Genomic DNA, 15458 nt, shown 5'->3' with positions numbered 1-15458 from the left:
GCGGCCGAGGGCCACTGTGTTCGCGACCCACTCCTGCGGCCTCTCGTCCGATCCCGCCACCCTGCGTGTCCAGGGCAGCATGTGACCGGCATCCTTGGACCAGCAGTCCCCACCTCTGCCCACTCACGACAGACAGAGGGACAGGTACTGGTGTCCACGCCACACAGGTGCCACGCCAGGGCACCTCGGGGCTGGGGAGCAGGTGGGCGCGGGGTCCTGGCAGCAGCTACGGACAAATACTTCCTCCTCCGGCCTAAACCACCTGTGATGAGTAAGTCCTTTAGTGTCAGAACCATCTTCAGAGTTTCAAAGCTGGAACTGCACCGGCCCCACCGCTCTTGTCCGTCTGTCCCTTTGGCCCCAGCCTCCCCCTCTGATGGTGACGTCCTCGTGTGAGGTGTGTGTGCAGGGAGTGTGAGCGCGAATCCTCGAGAGAGAGAGAGAGCGTTGGCACACAGCCTGCGCACGCCCGTTGGCAGCAAGGGAAGGAGCAAGGCCCCTCGCCTGGGCCGGGCTCCCCCACACCCGCTTCATCGTGGGCCGCACCCTTCCTGGAATCCGAGGGCTCCGGTTGGTGTTTGAACCTGTGGAGCTTGCGCGGGTGTGTGAGGAGGGCACGCAGCCTTCCGCGTGGCCTGCTCCCGGCCTCCTCTCCTGCCAGGGGTCTGAGGGAAGACGGGGCCCCTGAGGTCAGGGGCGCAGGGCCTGTGAGCCGGGCCCTGGGGCGGCCAGCACCGCGGCTGAGTCAACACACAGGCCTCGTGGGATGTGCACACCCGCCCCCCTCACACGTGTGCGGAGGCCATTCCCGGGAACACACACAGGCCGGAACCCCCCACCCCCGGCAGCCTCGGAGCAGAAACCTCCCGCGTGCGAGTGCTGGCCCGAAACATGGGCTCCCCCGGTGCCCCGTCCCTTTGGCCAGGACAGACCTGAGCTCCTAGGTCACCAGGACCGTCAGGGCACCACGATGGGTCAGCGTCAGAAGCTACAGGAGACCAGGCAGGGGATGGCGATGCACACCCTGAGCAGTCGCTGATCCTCGGTACCGCCCCCCCTCCCCCCCAGCACGTGAGCCGCTGGAGAAAGGGCCACGGGACCGGCCTCCCCTGTGCCCTTGCCGGCCAGGATGCTCCCAGACCTCTCCCTCCCCTAAAAACCCCCTTGTGCTTCTGGGCCCACCGGTGGGTGCTGCGTGGGCAGAGGTCCCCTGTGGGCAGAGCTCCAGGCTCGGCTGACGGGCCTGCTTCTGTTCCCCAGACGCAGCCGGTGCCCAACCCCGTGGCCTACCTCCTGCACCAGTCCCCCTGGTGGGCCCACCGCTTTGAGACGCTCAGCAACCACTTCCTGGAGCTCGTGGTGCCTTTCTTCATCTTCCTTGGACGGCGGCTGTGCATCCTCCACGGGGCCTTACAGATCCTGTTCCAGGTGAGTCCACGGCCGACGTCACCCCCGTAACTGTCCCCGAGATCGCAGGCTCTGCTGGGCTCACGAGGCACGTGGCCCAGGACGTGCGACCGGGAAGCCCTCCGTGGTGCCTTCTGTGGGGTTCCTTTCACGTGCGAGCTGCACGTCGGGTCTCCGAGGAAAGGGCTGGTGGTCGTCTACTTCCACGCGGACAGCTGTTCTCAACCCCCGGCTCCGGGGCCCCTCCGCGGTGGGCAGGGGCTCCACCACCTCCCTCCCCTGGGGCGCTGACCGTCCGGGACCTCTCCTTTCCCTAAACGTGGGCATCTACCTGTCGATCCCCAGGAAAAACACCGTGGGGACTTTCAATTCCTATGTCGTATTTATCGTCCTCGCGGACAACGACCGGTGCCGTGTGTGCGCCGCGTGAGAGCGTTCCTGGGAACACCTATCCAGACGGAGGGGCGCCGGGCCTGGCCGTCCTGCTCCAGACCCTGGGGTCCGCCGTGGTGGCGGTGTGCTTTGGCCTGTGCTCCCTCGGTTACTGAGTGTGTCCCGCGGTGCGGACGTCCTGCGGCTGTACCATCCCGGGTGTTTCCAGGTGGTCACTGTCACAGACAAACGGGAGTCCGTGTCCTAGGCGGGCGCGACGTCATGCGGGACGCGTCCTCTCCTCTCCCTCCGGCACGTGAGCCCCGCTCGTCCTGCCTCCTCGCTAACTCTGCTCCGGTCCGTCTTTCCGTTGGCCGTTCCGGTGGGTGAGGATCCGACGGGGGGAGTGGGATCCGACGGCAAGAGCCGCCACCTTCACGAAGGCCCTGCCTTCCGGCACCTGCGGTGCGGGACGTCCACAGCAGAGTGTCTCATACCCACCGGGGTGGCTTCCTGCCGTTCGCATCACTCGAGTTGATCCTGTCGGCGGAAGTTTTCTCAACCGTGTTCCTCTCTGCTGCTGGGGTGCAGACACAGTGCTGACTTGCACGTATCGGCCACGTCCGACTGCCCCTGCGCTCGTCGCCTGTCCCTCTGCTCGTCTGTCCCTCTGCTCGCCTGTCCCTCTGCTCGTCACCCCCTGAGGCAGTACGCGCTCCGGCTGCTTTTGTTCCGGGTTTTACGGGTCCCGAGTGGATGCTGAATTTCAGCCAACGGTTTTTTTTGTCCAGCAGCTGGGAGAGGGCCTCCCCTCCCGGAAGTTGTAACACGGGGAGTGGCACGAACGCCGCGAATGCTGAGCCAGTCTCACATCCTCGGGTGAACACGGCTCTGCCACACGTGTACTTCGACACGTCCCTGGGAATAACCTGCCGGTATCCGTGTGCATCTGGCGTGGCCGCAGGGAATGACGTCCGTCGCCAGTGGCGGCCCGTCCGGGCCCCGCTCGCGGCGCTTCCGCCCCCCACGCGGCTCCGCGAGGGCAGGCGGCCACGGGGCAGAGGTGGCACCTCGGGGGCTGCTGGACAGGCCGGGTTTGCATTTGTCCCGAAGGCAGATTTAGCAGCAAACGTTTTCCTGGCAACTGGGCCATTGGTCACAGCAGAGAGGTCTCTTCCCGAGTGGAGGCAAGACACGCTCCCAAGTCACAAGTGCACGTATCTCAACTGGTGTTTTTGGACTTGTTTCCGCGTCTTTGGGTTTCCTTTTGTTCCTTTCAGCCTTCTTGAACTATTTTTGTTGTTCCGTTATTTCTCTCTGAGTTACACACGTGGCTTCTTGCAGGTGAACGCGTGCTCTTTGCACAGACTGAAAAGTCTGAATTTCCTCCCTGTTCTGCTGCCACGGCTGCCCAGGCTCTGCTCCGGCCCTCCAGTGCTTCGGTGGCTCTGCTTTTCTAATTAATACACTTTTTTAGAACGGTTTTGGACTTACAGAAAAGCTGAGTGCGGAGGGTCCCCTTGTCCGTGAACTTGTTGCATTCATGTGACACCCCGGTCACAATGCGCGTGGCCGGGCCCGTGACCCCTGCTCCCCCACCCTCTGATGAGGGACACGCCCGGGCCGGCAGGGGCGCTGTGCATCACGCGTGCCCCACGCACACTTGAGCCCCGTGGTCCCAGGGCCCCAAGTCAGCAGGAGGCGGCCTCGGGCAGAGGCTGGAGCATCCCTGAGAGCGTCGGCCAGTGTGGGCGCCACCTCGTGCTGGACCCTCCTCCGCTGTCCAAGGATGCCCGGCCAGTGGGCTCCCCTGTCCCCTCCCACAGGAGAACTCCCCCTCCCCATTCCAAGGCGACTCAGAGGACCCTGGCCAGCACAGCCCGCTTGGCATCAGGGTTACCATGGTGCCAGAGAACCGCTCAGCGTCGTGGGGCCTTAATTAGCCACCGCCTCGGCTGCTTTTCCGGGCTGTGGACCACGGGGACCCTCTCCAGGCTGTAAACCCGCCTGGGCCCGCGAGACCAGCTTGCACCTACTGCTTTCTCTCCAAAACCCTGAAGCCAGGGTTTGACGAGTGGAAGAGGAAAGCATGCTGTCCTGTTACGTGACAGGATGAGGGTGGGAGGTTTGCACTAACAGAATGGATGGAGAGGCTTCAGCGCCTTGAGAGCGGGATTTGAGAGATCCTCACTTGCCCGCAGAACCAGGGCCCTCGAAGTGCCCTTGTCCGTTCACAGAGCGCTTGGCGGGAGGCCTGCGTCAGGATGGGCGCCAGCCTGCCGGACCCAGCTGGGCCGCAAGTCCGAATCCTGGCCTGGGGCACCAGCGTCTACACTGCAAGCAGAGGGTCTCGGGCCACGTGGCCGGTCTCGACCCTGTTCTAGGCTCTGCTGCCTGCATGCGTAACGGCATACGGCAATGGTGCAGGAACGCAGGGCAGGGAAGGCCAGAGCCGGACCTTCCCGACCTGCAGTTCCGGGCATCATTCTACAAGACCAGCCCTTCTGCTTGTAGTCCGGGCAGGTCCCCAGTGTCCCCCCTTCTAGTGCCATGCCGTGCGCCAGACAAGGCAGCAGAACGCTAGCACGGCGGCTCTCCTCCGAGGCACGGTCTGATGCCCCCAGGGGTCGGGCCCCAGCTTCCTGGAGCAGGGAGGACGGATGGCCAGCTGGTCCAGCCGCGACGTGTCCGGCCCCCTCCCAGGCAGCGTGGGGTCTCAGGCTGGGGGGGCTGCAGGGCGCAGTCTCGGGGCAGGAGCGGGTGTGCCGGTCACCCCAGCGAGCGGTACACTGTGGGCACGCCCACCCGAAGGTTTCTGCGTTGTCCTGACGGGGGCCACGCTCCCGTTTCTGCACCCGACACACTGAGGGGCGTCTCTGGTTCTGTTTGTTTCCATTCATTCCTTCGGGGAAGGATTGAGGATGTGAGCATGCTCACCTCCTCCCACGCTCAGTTTACACAGCTGTTCCGGAGGGTTCTGCAATGCCACCGGTCTGCTGTCTCCTTGGAGAGGTGCACGTGAGAGGCAACAGGAGAGCTGAACTGCGCGGTCCCGGACCCCCCCCCCCCATTCTGCCACCTCAAGCCTCAGGGAGAGACCCTGGCAGGGGGGCACCCCCTCCTAGCGTGGGAGTGGGGGTTTGCCAGGCAAGTGGCTCCTGGTCAGTACAGAGACCAGTCGTTCACCCCACACCCGTCTTTTCCGCCACCCACAGCGTCCTGCTCCTTCCAGTCTCTAGGAATTTGGGCAGAATCGGGAACGTGTCACACTGGGGGCCTTCACCGGGGATGCGGGCGCAGAGAGCTGCCTCCCCCAGCCCCTGAGCCAGAGTTGGGGTCCTGGCCACAGCAAGTCACCTACAAGCACGGGTGTCCTCTCTAAGACTGGGAGCTGAGAGCCCGGCACGGGAGTTCCAGAAACCCCTTTCCTTTGGTGTCTGTTGCATCACCGGACCGCCTGCTCAGCGTCTCCTGAGCCCAGGATGCCATGCGCACGGCTCAGCGTCCTGAGTGTTCTCCAAGGCTTCCCTCTGGTCCCCGGGGGGGCAGCACGCGGGGCTGCCGGCCCAGGTCTGGTCTCCTGCAGCCCACAAGTTGACCTGCAGGCATGTTTCAGGCTCCGTTGCCGCCGTAAACACAGTGTGATCCGTTCACTGTCCCTTAGGAGAGGCTGTGGCAGTGGTGTCCCCTCAGCACACTGGGGCCACACACGCCAAATGCCCTTTTTCTTATTAAAAGTAACCATCCCGATGGACGGGAGGAGGGATGAGGGGAGTGAGCCAGGAGCGTGCATTTCTGCAGCCTCAGGGCTCCTGCTGCTTTGTCAGAAGCAGACTTCATACCCAACGTTGTGCTCTGTGGCACCCTAGCTCTCCGGGTCAGGACACCCCAGGTGGGCTCACAGGAGGGTGACTGGCGCGGTGGGCGCAGGTAGGTGAGAAACAGGTTTGTGCCACTGCCCTACTCAGACCCACCAAGATAGGAACCAAGGGACAGCCAGGCCTCTGGTCACTTTGGGCCTGTTGCCAGCCTTTCAGCACATCCTCCCCAGCTCTGACCCAGACAAAATTGTCAGAAGCCTGTGGGGCCAGAACATTCTGGATAATGGACTTGTGGGCCTCTTCCTGACATTTCCTCCTCTCCATGGCCTGCGCGGGAAGTGGGGGGGGGGCCATTGGGAAGCATCAGGGCGGAGTCTCTCCACACCCCATCCCGACTCCAAAGGCGGGGGTGGGCTGGGAGCCCAACGGCCAGGAGGTGGCGCCAGGGGTGGGATGGCTGGCCACCGACCGTGACCCACAGCGGAGCCGCTTGGTTCCCTGCAAGCTGTTCAGCAGTGGCCCTCCCCGGGGCAGGTCCCACGCAGCCCCGATTCTCACGTGTGGCTGGAGACGCTGGTCACCAGGCAGAGGACCGGGTCTGGGCCGACAGGACCCGTGTCCCCAGATGCAGACTCAGAGCCCCCAGCTGCCAAAGTAACGGTGCCACACAGGGGCACCAGCGAGCCTCAGAAGGCGGCCCGCGTCTCCAGCCTCAGGCAAGGCCTCGGGGCCTCTGGGGATCACACGCGAGGGGGCAGCTGGCTGCAAACGTCCCCCTCTTCGGGGAGTCTGCAGCAGGAGCAAGGGCCCCACAGGAGATGGCCCGGCCTGTGCTGAGCAGCTGGGGAGGGAGGGTCCGCCCGGGCGTGGCCACCAAACCCCAGTTCACTCTGGGCGGATGGGGATGTGGGCCCCGGTGGCCTGGGCCGTCTGCCCCTCCAGGAAGCCTCAGGTTAGGGCACGGCAGAGGGAGTGGCCAGCAAAGCCTCTTGATGGCACTCAAGTGGAAAACACCGGCGATCTGGCACAGAAGCGGGAAGAGCAGGGTCCGTCACACCCCCGGCAGCCACCCGCAGGTTTCCCGCCCCGGGCGCTGCAGCCAGCGGTCAGCACGAACGGCCCGTCGCCACTGCGGGCCAGCAGCCCTCCTTTCGGCAGCCACGCTCGGTCCAGGGTCGTTTGTTGCCCGAACAATTCTCCTTTAAGGAAATGTAAGACATATTTAAAAATTCACGCATGTATGGCCGTTGGGACTCTGCCCCCCCCCCCCCTCCCCCGGGCGCAGACCCAGGGCTCCCGGGAGCTGTGCTGCTGGAACGGTGCTCCAACAGGCCGCGGCCAGCTCTGGACTCCGGCCACCTTCCAGGACCGCTCTGTCACGTGGGCATTTGAGCCCGACACGATGCCCAGGGGTCTCCACTGTGGACTCACACCGCTGCGACCCTGGCTCCTGCTCGCGTTGCGAGCCTGCTGGTGAGGCTCCCAGGACCCAAGTGCGCCTGTGTTTCCTTGGGCTCCTCTCATCTGTGCGCTCAGCACTGTCGTCCAATCAGAATGCTTGCACCTGCCTTCCTGATACTCTTACTGCCACACCTCCCCGGGTGTGACAGACCCGTGCCCCTGGGGGCTGCACTTTGGTCAGCGGTGGTCTGGGCCTCAGTTCACAAGGCGGCCCCTGCCCTGTTCCCGCAGTTTGGCGGACTTTTATCGTGTCCGTTTGTCCGAAGTCCTTGCGGTAAATTCTCCATCTTTCGTGTGACCTCTTAAACTCTCAAAGTGCATTTGGTTCTTTTACGTAGTTTTCCTAGTTCTCTTAATTATGATGATGTTTTCTCATCAATTCCTTACTTTACTCACAGTAGCTGCTTCAACGCTCTTGTCTCCTCGTTGCACATTTTCTCATGTGATTCTACTCCCGTTCCATCCCAGCGGTGGCAGCTTGTCTGCAGAGGTGACCGGACACCGGCCACCACGGGCCGTGCTAGCGAGCGTCCTCTTGGTGCTGAGTTCTCTCTCCTGACGAGCGGCTAACTGTTCACGGGTCCGTTCCTCCATCCCAGGCAGGTGGGACATACCCTTCACTGCAAGGCTGGTCTGGCCCTCACAGGGCCTGCGCCTCGCCAGGGTCTCTGCCGGGTGCCTGGCTTCTTTTCCCCGTGTGAGCTTCCATGTGCCCGTGACTCAGTGGTGGCAGGCCCGAGGGCACCCGGGCCATCCCTGCAGTGCTCGTGCGGCGAGCGCCCGACACCTCGACCTCCCCGGAGTCAGGCTTGCGCTCCTGGGGTTCCCTCCCTGTGCTGAGGCCACCCAAGTGCCTGCGGGGAGAGCAGAGGCCGGAGGAGTGCCGCGGCACTGGCCGCCATGGCTTGCGGGACGCCGCCTCACCTGCTCTGTCCCCGCTGTCCCGCTGCCGCACTACATCCACCCCTCGGGCCCTTACCCGGAGAAGCCCGTCGCTCAGATGTCACTGGGGCTGCCGAGCGATGATAAGGCAGGACGGCTGTGGCCTTGGGCCCCAGAGGCTGACCCCACTTTTCCAGGATGAGGAGGCCGTGGCGGGATGCCAGCTACCATTCCTCTGCCTCGGCCCGTCCCCGTCAGGCTCGGCTCGGTGGAAACAGGAGGAAGGGCGCGCGATCGGATTGTTCCGGGGAGGCAGACAGGACGGGGCGTCCCCGTCCTCGGTCTGGGTGTTTACAGACGGAACTCGGGGCGGACACCGGGCCACGTGGTTCTGCCCAGTTCTCAGCTCTGGGGCCAGACCCCATGGCTGCGCCCTGGTGATCTGCCTCCCACCTGCCAAGTGCTGTCAAGAAACCGTGCGACCACCCTGCTCCCCCAACCTCTGTTCCGACGTGGCGAGCGGGCGAGCCCCGACCTGGCCAGCCCCGTGCCACTCCGACTCCAGCCTGCCACTCCACACGCCATCTGTCCTGCCGCGTGTTTCACATCTTTCAGTCTAAACGCTTACACCATCTTTACTGCTAATTCAGCCTGGGACACCAGAGCCCGCCAGAGCCCCGTGAGCCTGTGCCTTGCTCCACTGGGGTGTCCTGGCCCCCCTTCACTCTGACACACGGGTCTCCTTCCCCTTCGGGGGGTTTCTGGAAAGTCCAGCAGGAAGCCCCGATGCTGCTCAGCCCGTCTCCCTTCCCTCAAGGGTTTGTCAAGTTGCCTTCTGAAGCGCCACTCAGATCTCAGCAGAATCCCCCTGCCCTTCCCCTGGTGTTTTTATTCTCCTTGACACACTGGAGAACGTCAACGTTCTCTGCCAGTGAGGCTCCTTTAAGATTAGCGGCTTTGGACTGGGTTTCTCTGGGGTCTCAGAGGCGAGACTGTGCCTCGGTACCTGTGCAGGTTCCACCAATTACGCCTGGAGGGGAGCCCCTGGGCCATGTCCCCGGGCACTACGAGAGTCAGCACAGTGTCTGTAGGCAGAGGTGGGTGCTGGCGGCCAGCAGTGAGAGGGCGGCTGCCGGGCTCTGCGGGGCAGGGGTGTAAACGCCCCACCTAGCCACCCCAGGTGGGCCCCGGTGTCCTGGCTGGGCCAGAGAGGACTTTGGAAACGCACCCGAGTGCGGGCGAGAGGGAGGAGGCAGGGCTCACCGTCTCAGTGGCAGCCGAGCCATAGGGAGCAGCGGAGGGAGCTTCTGCTGGCACCGGGGCCCCGGAGCTGCACCGAGCCCGCCAGCCCCGTGGGGTCCCGACAGAGCGGACCCCCAGTCGACAGCACGGAAAACACGACTTTTGTCAGAAGACGCAGGCAGCTGCCGACGGCCAAGACGGCAGAGAAGAGGCACAGCTTCCCCTCGAGTCACCTGCTGATGCGGCTGGGAGAGCGTCCGGGCCCCCGGGCCCAGGGAGACCAGCGCCCGAGGTCAGGGGCCTGGAGGAAGGGGACCAGGATGCCGTGTGCGGCACACTGCGGGGGGAGCCCAGTGTGCCCAGGGCACCTGCCAGCAGGGACCAAGGCCCGGGGGAGAAATCATCTAGGGGCTTGGAACCAAGAATTACTCCCGGGAGAGCCGTGAGTCCCTGCCTCTCACGTCCCACCTCGTGATGTGCCCTCGTCCTTAAAGCTGCTGAGACCCGCCGGAAGCACGGCTCCTCCTGCCAGAGCCTCCTGAGTCTGGTGGCTGTGACCCCACCTTCCTCCCCAGTCGCCAGGACCAGGACCGGCTGCAACCACAACTCAGGAAATAAGGGGCTGGGGCGTCAGCTGGGACTCGCCCGCCACAGAGAAGAGCAGAGGCAGAGAGGCCCCCGGCACCCACGGGCCACGCGGGGAGACCTGACCTCGACGCCCCGCTCCGGGCCGTCCCACGGTGAGGTCGCTGCACGGGGAGACGGCCTGCTCGGCTTGGTGACGGCCACTGGCTTGTCCAGGCCGTAGTCGCTGCCGAGGTCTGTCCATCTGCTCACGTGTGCGGGTGACTGGCTCGGATTCTTCTCGCCTCTGGGCCGATTCTGCTGCTTTCTGGCTTCCTCTTTTTCTCAAAGTCCCTCCTAAAGCAGGTCCGTCTGGCCACTCCCATCCTCACGTCTCCTCGGGCGTATGCGGCAGGCGGCTGTCTCCTGTGAACGCGTCAACTCCTGCCCCGTCCTGCCCCCCCCTTTCCCCTGCCCCTGGACTTGCGGGCCTCGGCCATCCCAGGGCAGGTCCCAGGTGCGAGCGGGGCCGCCGGCCTACAACGGGGTCTGGGTGCAGAGGAGTCCCCAGCCTCACCCCACATGCAAGAAGCTAATTCGCAACTAAACATGCGACGTTCACACCCGTGTGGCCCCAGAGTAACCAAGCATCTCTCGGGACGCGTCTCAGGACACACAGAGCACCGCTTGTAAAGCTTCTAAAAAACTAGTCACTTGTAATCTTGTGAAAGCGTCAACGGCAACCCGATGCCCCGACAGAAGCAGTCTGCTGGCTGGAAACGACGGGAACGCACGCACGTCTAACAGGCCCCACAGGGACACCCCAGCACTGCTCCCGCGGGGCACACCGAGACCCTGCGGGCTTCGCTGGGCCCCGCACGCCCGAGCCCCACTGCACACATGGTGGCCGCGGGTCTCGGGACACCGAGGTTTCGTGCCTGCCACGTTCGGGGACAGGCAGAGTGACAGAAGGCAGAGGTCGGCTCACAGGTCGTAGGGTGGGGGGGTGGACGACACAGGCACCAGGGGACTATCTGGAGTGGAACTTTCTAGACTTTATGGTGATTTACACAAGAGTCAGCATTTGTCAAGAGCCTGAACTATACGCCTTTATCATCTGTGTCAAGAGAACGGAGTTAGAAAGTAAGGACGCACGTTTGCCAGAAGCTCACGGCTGCTGCTGCCCTCGCTGCCTGCTCCTGCCGGGTTCCCGAGTCCGAGCCGCTCTGAGGGCACCCATCCATCCCCAGGGAGCGGCAGCCCAGGGCATCGGCACCTCCTTGGAGGACCGGCCTCACAGGACCCTCCCCGCTCGGGTCAGGCGCATCTGGCTGAGCCGTGCGGCCCGGGGCGGCGTGGGTCTCTGAGGCCGGATTCGCAGCCCCATGTCCGTGAACGGGGCACGGGCCCAGCAGCCTCCCCACCCCTCCCCCTCCAGTGCCCACTGACAGGGCTGTAATCAGGCCTGATTATTTTCAAGTCACTAAAACAACTTAAAAATGTACAGCTGCCAGAAGGAACTTTCCCCATTTCTGGCTGGGATGCAGCCGTGACAGCCAGCATCTCGCCGGGAAAGAGGCTGGGCGTGCGGGAAAACCCCAGGCTATTGGCACTCCATCTGCTCAGAGGTTCTGTGACCTTACTTCTCACAGCCAAGGTGCTAAGTCGCTTTTAGGGATGAGCCCTATAGGAAAACTGCCACAGCCTGGGTAGTGGGAAGTCGGCAGACAACTGGTAAAGCGGGCGGCGGTTTCTCCCCAAGCACATGGGGACTTCCTAGACCCCGGGTCACCCCAGACCCTGCAGCAGAACCAGCCTCTCGGGACGGACGGTGGCCAGCCCCGGTTCAGGCGGAGAGCGTGCCGGCGGTCCAGCCCCACTGAAGCCGAACCCGAGTGGAGGCCGGCCACGCTATCCCAGCAGGCGCCCCGGGCCCCGGCCAGCCTTGTACATGGTCACTCAGGACGTGCCTCGGGGACCGCTGGCTGTGGAGGATGGGGTGGCCGCACAGGCGCCCCCCACCCCTAACTTCCGGGTAAGCAGCCAGAGCCTCGTCCCCCTCCCGCGTGACTTGGGCACAGGTCCCCGGGGGCTGCCGCGGGCCTGTACTCGTCGACGGTCACCACAGCAATTGCCCCAACGCAAACTACGGCATCAAACAGCGCAAGGAGACCAGCTGGCGGTCGCGTGGGTGGGAACCGGGCAGCCCCGGAGGCCGGAATCGCAGTGTCCAGAGGCCGGGTTCCACTCAAAGCTCTGGGAGGAACCCGCCTCGGAGATCAGCTGGGGCGTGGACACCCTGATGAGGGAGAGGGGTCCAGACCTCGCACACCCCATGTTTCTCCAAGGGCCACCCACGCTAGGCTGCCTCGTCCCGGGCAGAGCGTGCCACGGTCGAGGTCCTCGGTGAGCACCCCTGCCCTGGGCTCAGGCGCTGCTCCGCCCCCTCCAGGTGGTCCTTGTCATCAGCGGGAACCTGAGCTTCCTGAACTGGCTGACCATGGTGCCCAGCGTCGCCTGCTTCGATGACGCCGCTCTGGGGTTCTTGTTCCCCTCCGGGCCTGGGGGCCTCAAGGACCGAGTCCGGAAGATGCAGGAAGAGGCGGCCCGAGGGGCCCGGCTCACCCTAAGATATGGTGAGTGGACACCCCCGCCGTGGACAGAAGCCCTTCGTCCCCAGGATGGGAACAACCAGCCCATCAGAGAGGGTCCACATCAGCCTCAGAGAGCGTCCTGGCTCGGGTGTCGGGGCTGTGCCAGGCGCCCCTCCCTGGCGGGCACCTGGCCTAGAGTGAGGCTCACCCCACCATCCCCCTCCCTGCCCCCCCCAGGCTGTGTGGTGCGGCAGGCAGTGCACGTGGCACTAGGCATCCTGGTGGCCTGGCTCAGTGTCCCCGTGGTCCTCAACCTGCTGAGTCCCACGCAGGTCATGAACACCTCCTTCAACTCTCTGAGGATCGTCAACACATACGGCGCCTTCGGAAGGTACGTGCGAGGTCTCTCCTCACCCCGTCCGCTGTGTGCGCCCGTGAGACCCAAGGTCCCTCACGGAGACCGACCCCAACCTTCCAAGGGGGCAGCCTCGGTCTAGGGCAGGGTCGTGGGGAGGTGGGTGGGAACCGGGCAGCCCCAGAGGCCGGAACCGCCGTGTCCGGAGGCCGGGTTCCACTCAAAGCTCTGGGAAGAACCTGCCTCCGAGATCAGCCGGGGCGTGGACACCCCAGTCTCAGCCGGGTCTGCTCAGGAGAGAAGCCACGGTGCAGAGGCACAGCAGCCGCCACCGTCGTGCGCCCAAAGCCCCCCGCCTCGGTCTCCCCACAGCATCACCAAGGAGCGCACGGAGGTCATCCTGCAGGGCACGGCCAGCCCCAACGCCAGCGCGCCGGACGCCGTGTGGGAGGACTATGGGTTCAAGTGCAAGCCGGGTGACCCGGGGCGGCGGCCGTGCCTCATCTCTCCGTACCACTACCGCCTGGACTGGCTCATGTGGTTCGCGGCCTTCCAGGTAAGGGCCTCTCCTGCTCCCGGCGCGTTCCCAAGGCCACGACGCCCTTAGTGGGGGTGAGCCCTTGCCTCACACGGCCCCCCTGGGAGAGGACGCGGCCGAGAAAGCCAGCGTCAGGGTGTCAGCGGGGGCCTCGTTCACTCAAAGACAGCCTCAGGAAGACGCCTCACACGAGACCCCGGGGCCGGCAGGTGACAACACTGACAGGCCCGTGCCCGCTCCATCCGAGGACAGGACAGTATGGCGGGAGCTGGGCCCTGAGAGGAACGGTCCACGGGCACCTGCCCCACGGCCAAGAGCAGGGAGTGAGCGGCCCCTCCAGAGAGGAACCCAGACGGAGAAAGTGGGAGGGTAGGCCTGGCCCCCAGGAGAGACTAACCCTGACCACACTTGGGGGGGGGGGGGAGGTGAGGAAGCAGCAAGCTGAGGGCCCCAGGGACCACGGCTTAACTGTTCTGGCCCATCCAGGGGGCCCCCCACGTGCCCGGCTCTGTGCCCACAGCCAGCACCCCACTCCTTTCTCACCCCCAGACCTACGAGCACAACGAGTGGATCATTCACCTGGCAGGCAAGCTCCTGGCCAACGACAGGGAGGCTCTGTCCCTACTGGCCTTCAACCCTTTCAAGGACAGGGCCCCCCCCAGGTAAGAACCCTTTCCTGGACAGCCCAGCGTGCCCTCAGCGCTGCTCCTACAAATGCGGGCACCCCCGGCCATGCCCCAAACACCTGAAAACATGCCTGAGTGCCAAGGTCCCCACGCTCTGGACCCCCCACCTTGATCGGCACTGCTCGCCTGCGCCAGAGGGCAGGATGTGGCACCGAGTGTCGAGCCCTTCCTTTTCCGGGGGTCACCTGCCCCCCCACCCCACCCCCGCAGCCTCTCCTTCCAAGGAGCAGCTGCTCTGCAGGCAAGGGGCCAGGCTGCCCGACACGAGTCTTCCCTTGCAGGTGGGTCCGGGGAGAGCACTACAGGTACAAGTTCAGCCGCCTGGGGGGCCGGCATGCTGCGGCAGGCAGGTGGTGGGTCCGGAAGAGGATCGGCCCCTACTTCCCCCCACTCAGCCTGCGAGACCTGGAGGGCTACTTCCAGTCCCGAGACTGGCCGCTCCCGGAGCCGGAGTAGAGGCGGTCCCGGGCCAGTGCGCGGAGGAATAAAGCAGGAAGGCCCGGCTACCTGGGTGAGGTCTCGTGCGCCCGGGGAACCGCCACCCACTTCCACAGAGGAGGGGGGTCCCAGGGCGACTCGTGCTGGCCTCCAGCGTCCGTCCCTGGGCCGCCACGTCCTCTTCCTTACAGATGGAGTTCACTGCGGAGAGCCAGCCCCCGGTCCCTTTGCCGGTCACCAGTACCGCCCTGACCCCACCGTGTCCACCAGCACCAGGGCGCTGGGCCCACACAAGCCCCCGGCCCTGGGGCACCCAAACCCCATCACGTGCCTGGCGGGGCCACAGGGAAGCTGCCACTCCCGACCTGTGCTCTTAGCAGCCCCTGGTGCTGCCCCCACGCCCGGGAGGTGCCCGGGAGAGGGAGACGCCACGGCTCCTGCCCACCCCCTTCTCAGAACCTGCACGCCTCCCCCTCCCCCAGCTCCAGGGTCCAGAGGCACAGACAGAAGCCCTTTGTTCCTCCCTAGGCGAGCCCCCTCCCACCCACCCCCCCCCCCAGCCCGTGAGTGACCGTGGAGCCTCCTGCTCCCTGACCCCCGCCCTGGGAGTGCCCACGGCGGCAATTCCGAGGACTGACGGGCGCAAGTTAAACTACGTGGATTATTCCTTGCCAGGCGTCCTTCTGGGGGTCTCTGCCACGTGACGTGGACTGAGGCCCCCACATCGTTACTGCCTGATATTAGCTGGGAGCAGACACGACTCCCACCCCACGGCGGCGCCCCTGCCGATCAGGTGGCCCGACTCCCTGCCCTAGCTGCCCCTCCCCCTCCCCGCACCCGTCAGGAGCGCCTGGCCACCCCAGGGAGGGTCCCGGCGGGAACGAGGTGCTTCAGGCAGGAGGCCCGGCCGAGGGGGGCACAAGCGCGGGTCTGTGTGGAGGGCCCCCCCACACACACAGCCCGCCGGGCGGGGGGGGGGAGGGGGGGCGGCCAGCCGGTCCAGGTGCCAACAGAGAGGCCGTGTTCCTGCTCGCGGGGACACAGGCTCCCTGTGTCTGGCTCAGGACAGACGCGGCCTCAGACGAGGAGCCTGGAGCC

The 15458-nt window shown here is 65.1% G+C and overlaps 1 protein-coding gene across 3 annotated transcripts in view; it reads left to right on the top strand.

Annotated features, from left to right (window-relative positions):
* LMF1 (lipase maturation factor 1) overlaps positions 1 to 14426 on the top strand; it is an 88201-nt gene extending 73775 nt beyond the window's left edge. For 2 of the 3 annotated variants that reach the window (XM_019437314.2, XM_053894190.1), the window contains 6 exons: positions 1261 to 1428; positions 12202 to 12385; positions 12581 to 12734; positions 13071 to 13254; positions 13786 to 13898; positions 14204 to 14426. In XM_019437314.2, the coding sequence (XP_019292859.2) occupies positions 1261 to 1428; positions 12202 to 12385; positions 12581 to 12734; positions 13071 to 13254; positions 13786 to 13898; positions 14204 to 14378 (978 nt within the window). In that variant the 3' untranslated portion in view covers positions 14379 to 14426. The remainder of the gene's footprint in view (positions 1 to 1260; positions 1429 to 12201; positions 12386 to 12580; positions 12735 to 13070; positions 13255 to 13785; positions 13899 to 14203) is intronic. The other variant, XM_053894191.1, reaches the window with a different exon arrangement.
* The last annotated feature ends 1032 nt before the right edge of the window (positions 14427 to 15458 follow it).

This window comes from Panthera pardus, unplaced genomic scaffold (assembly GCF_024362965.1).
Source record: "Panthera pardus isolate Hobbes unplaced genomic scaffold, ASM2436296v1 HiC_scaffold_4, whole genome shotgun sequence".
NCBI lineage: Eukaryota > Metazoa > Chordata > Mammalia > Carnivora > Felidae > Panthera > Panthera pardus.
This window is presented reverse-complemented; position numbering and strand designations above follow the sequence as displayed.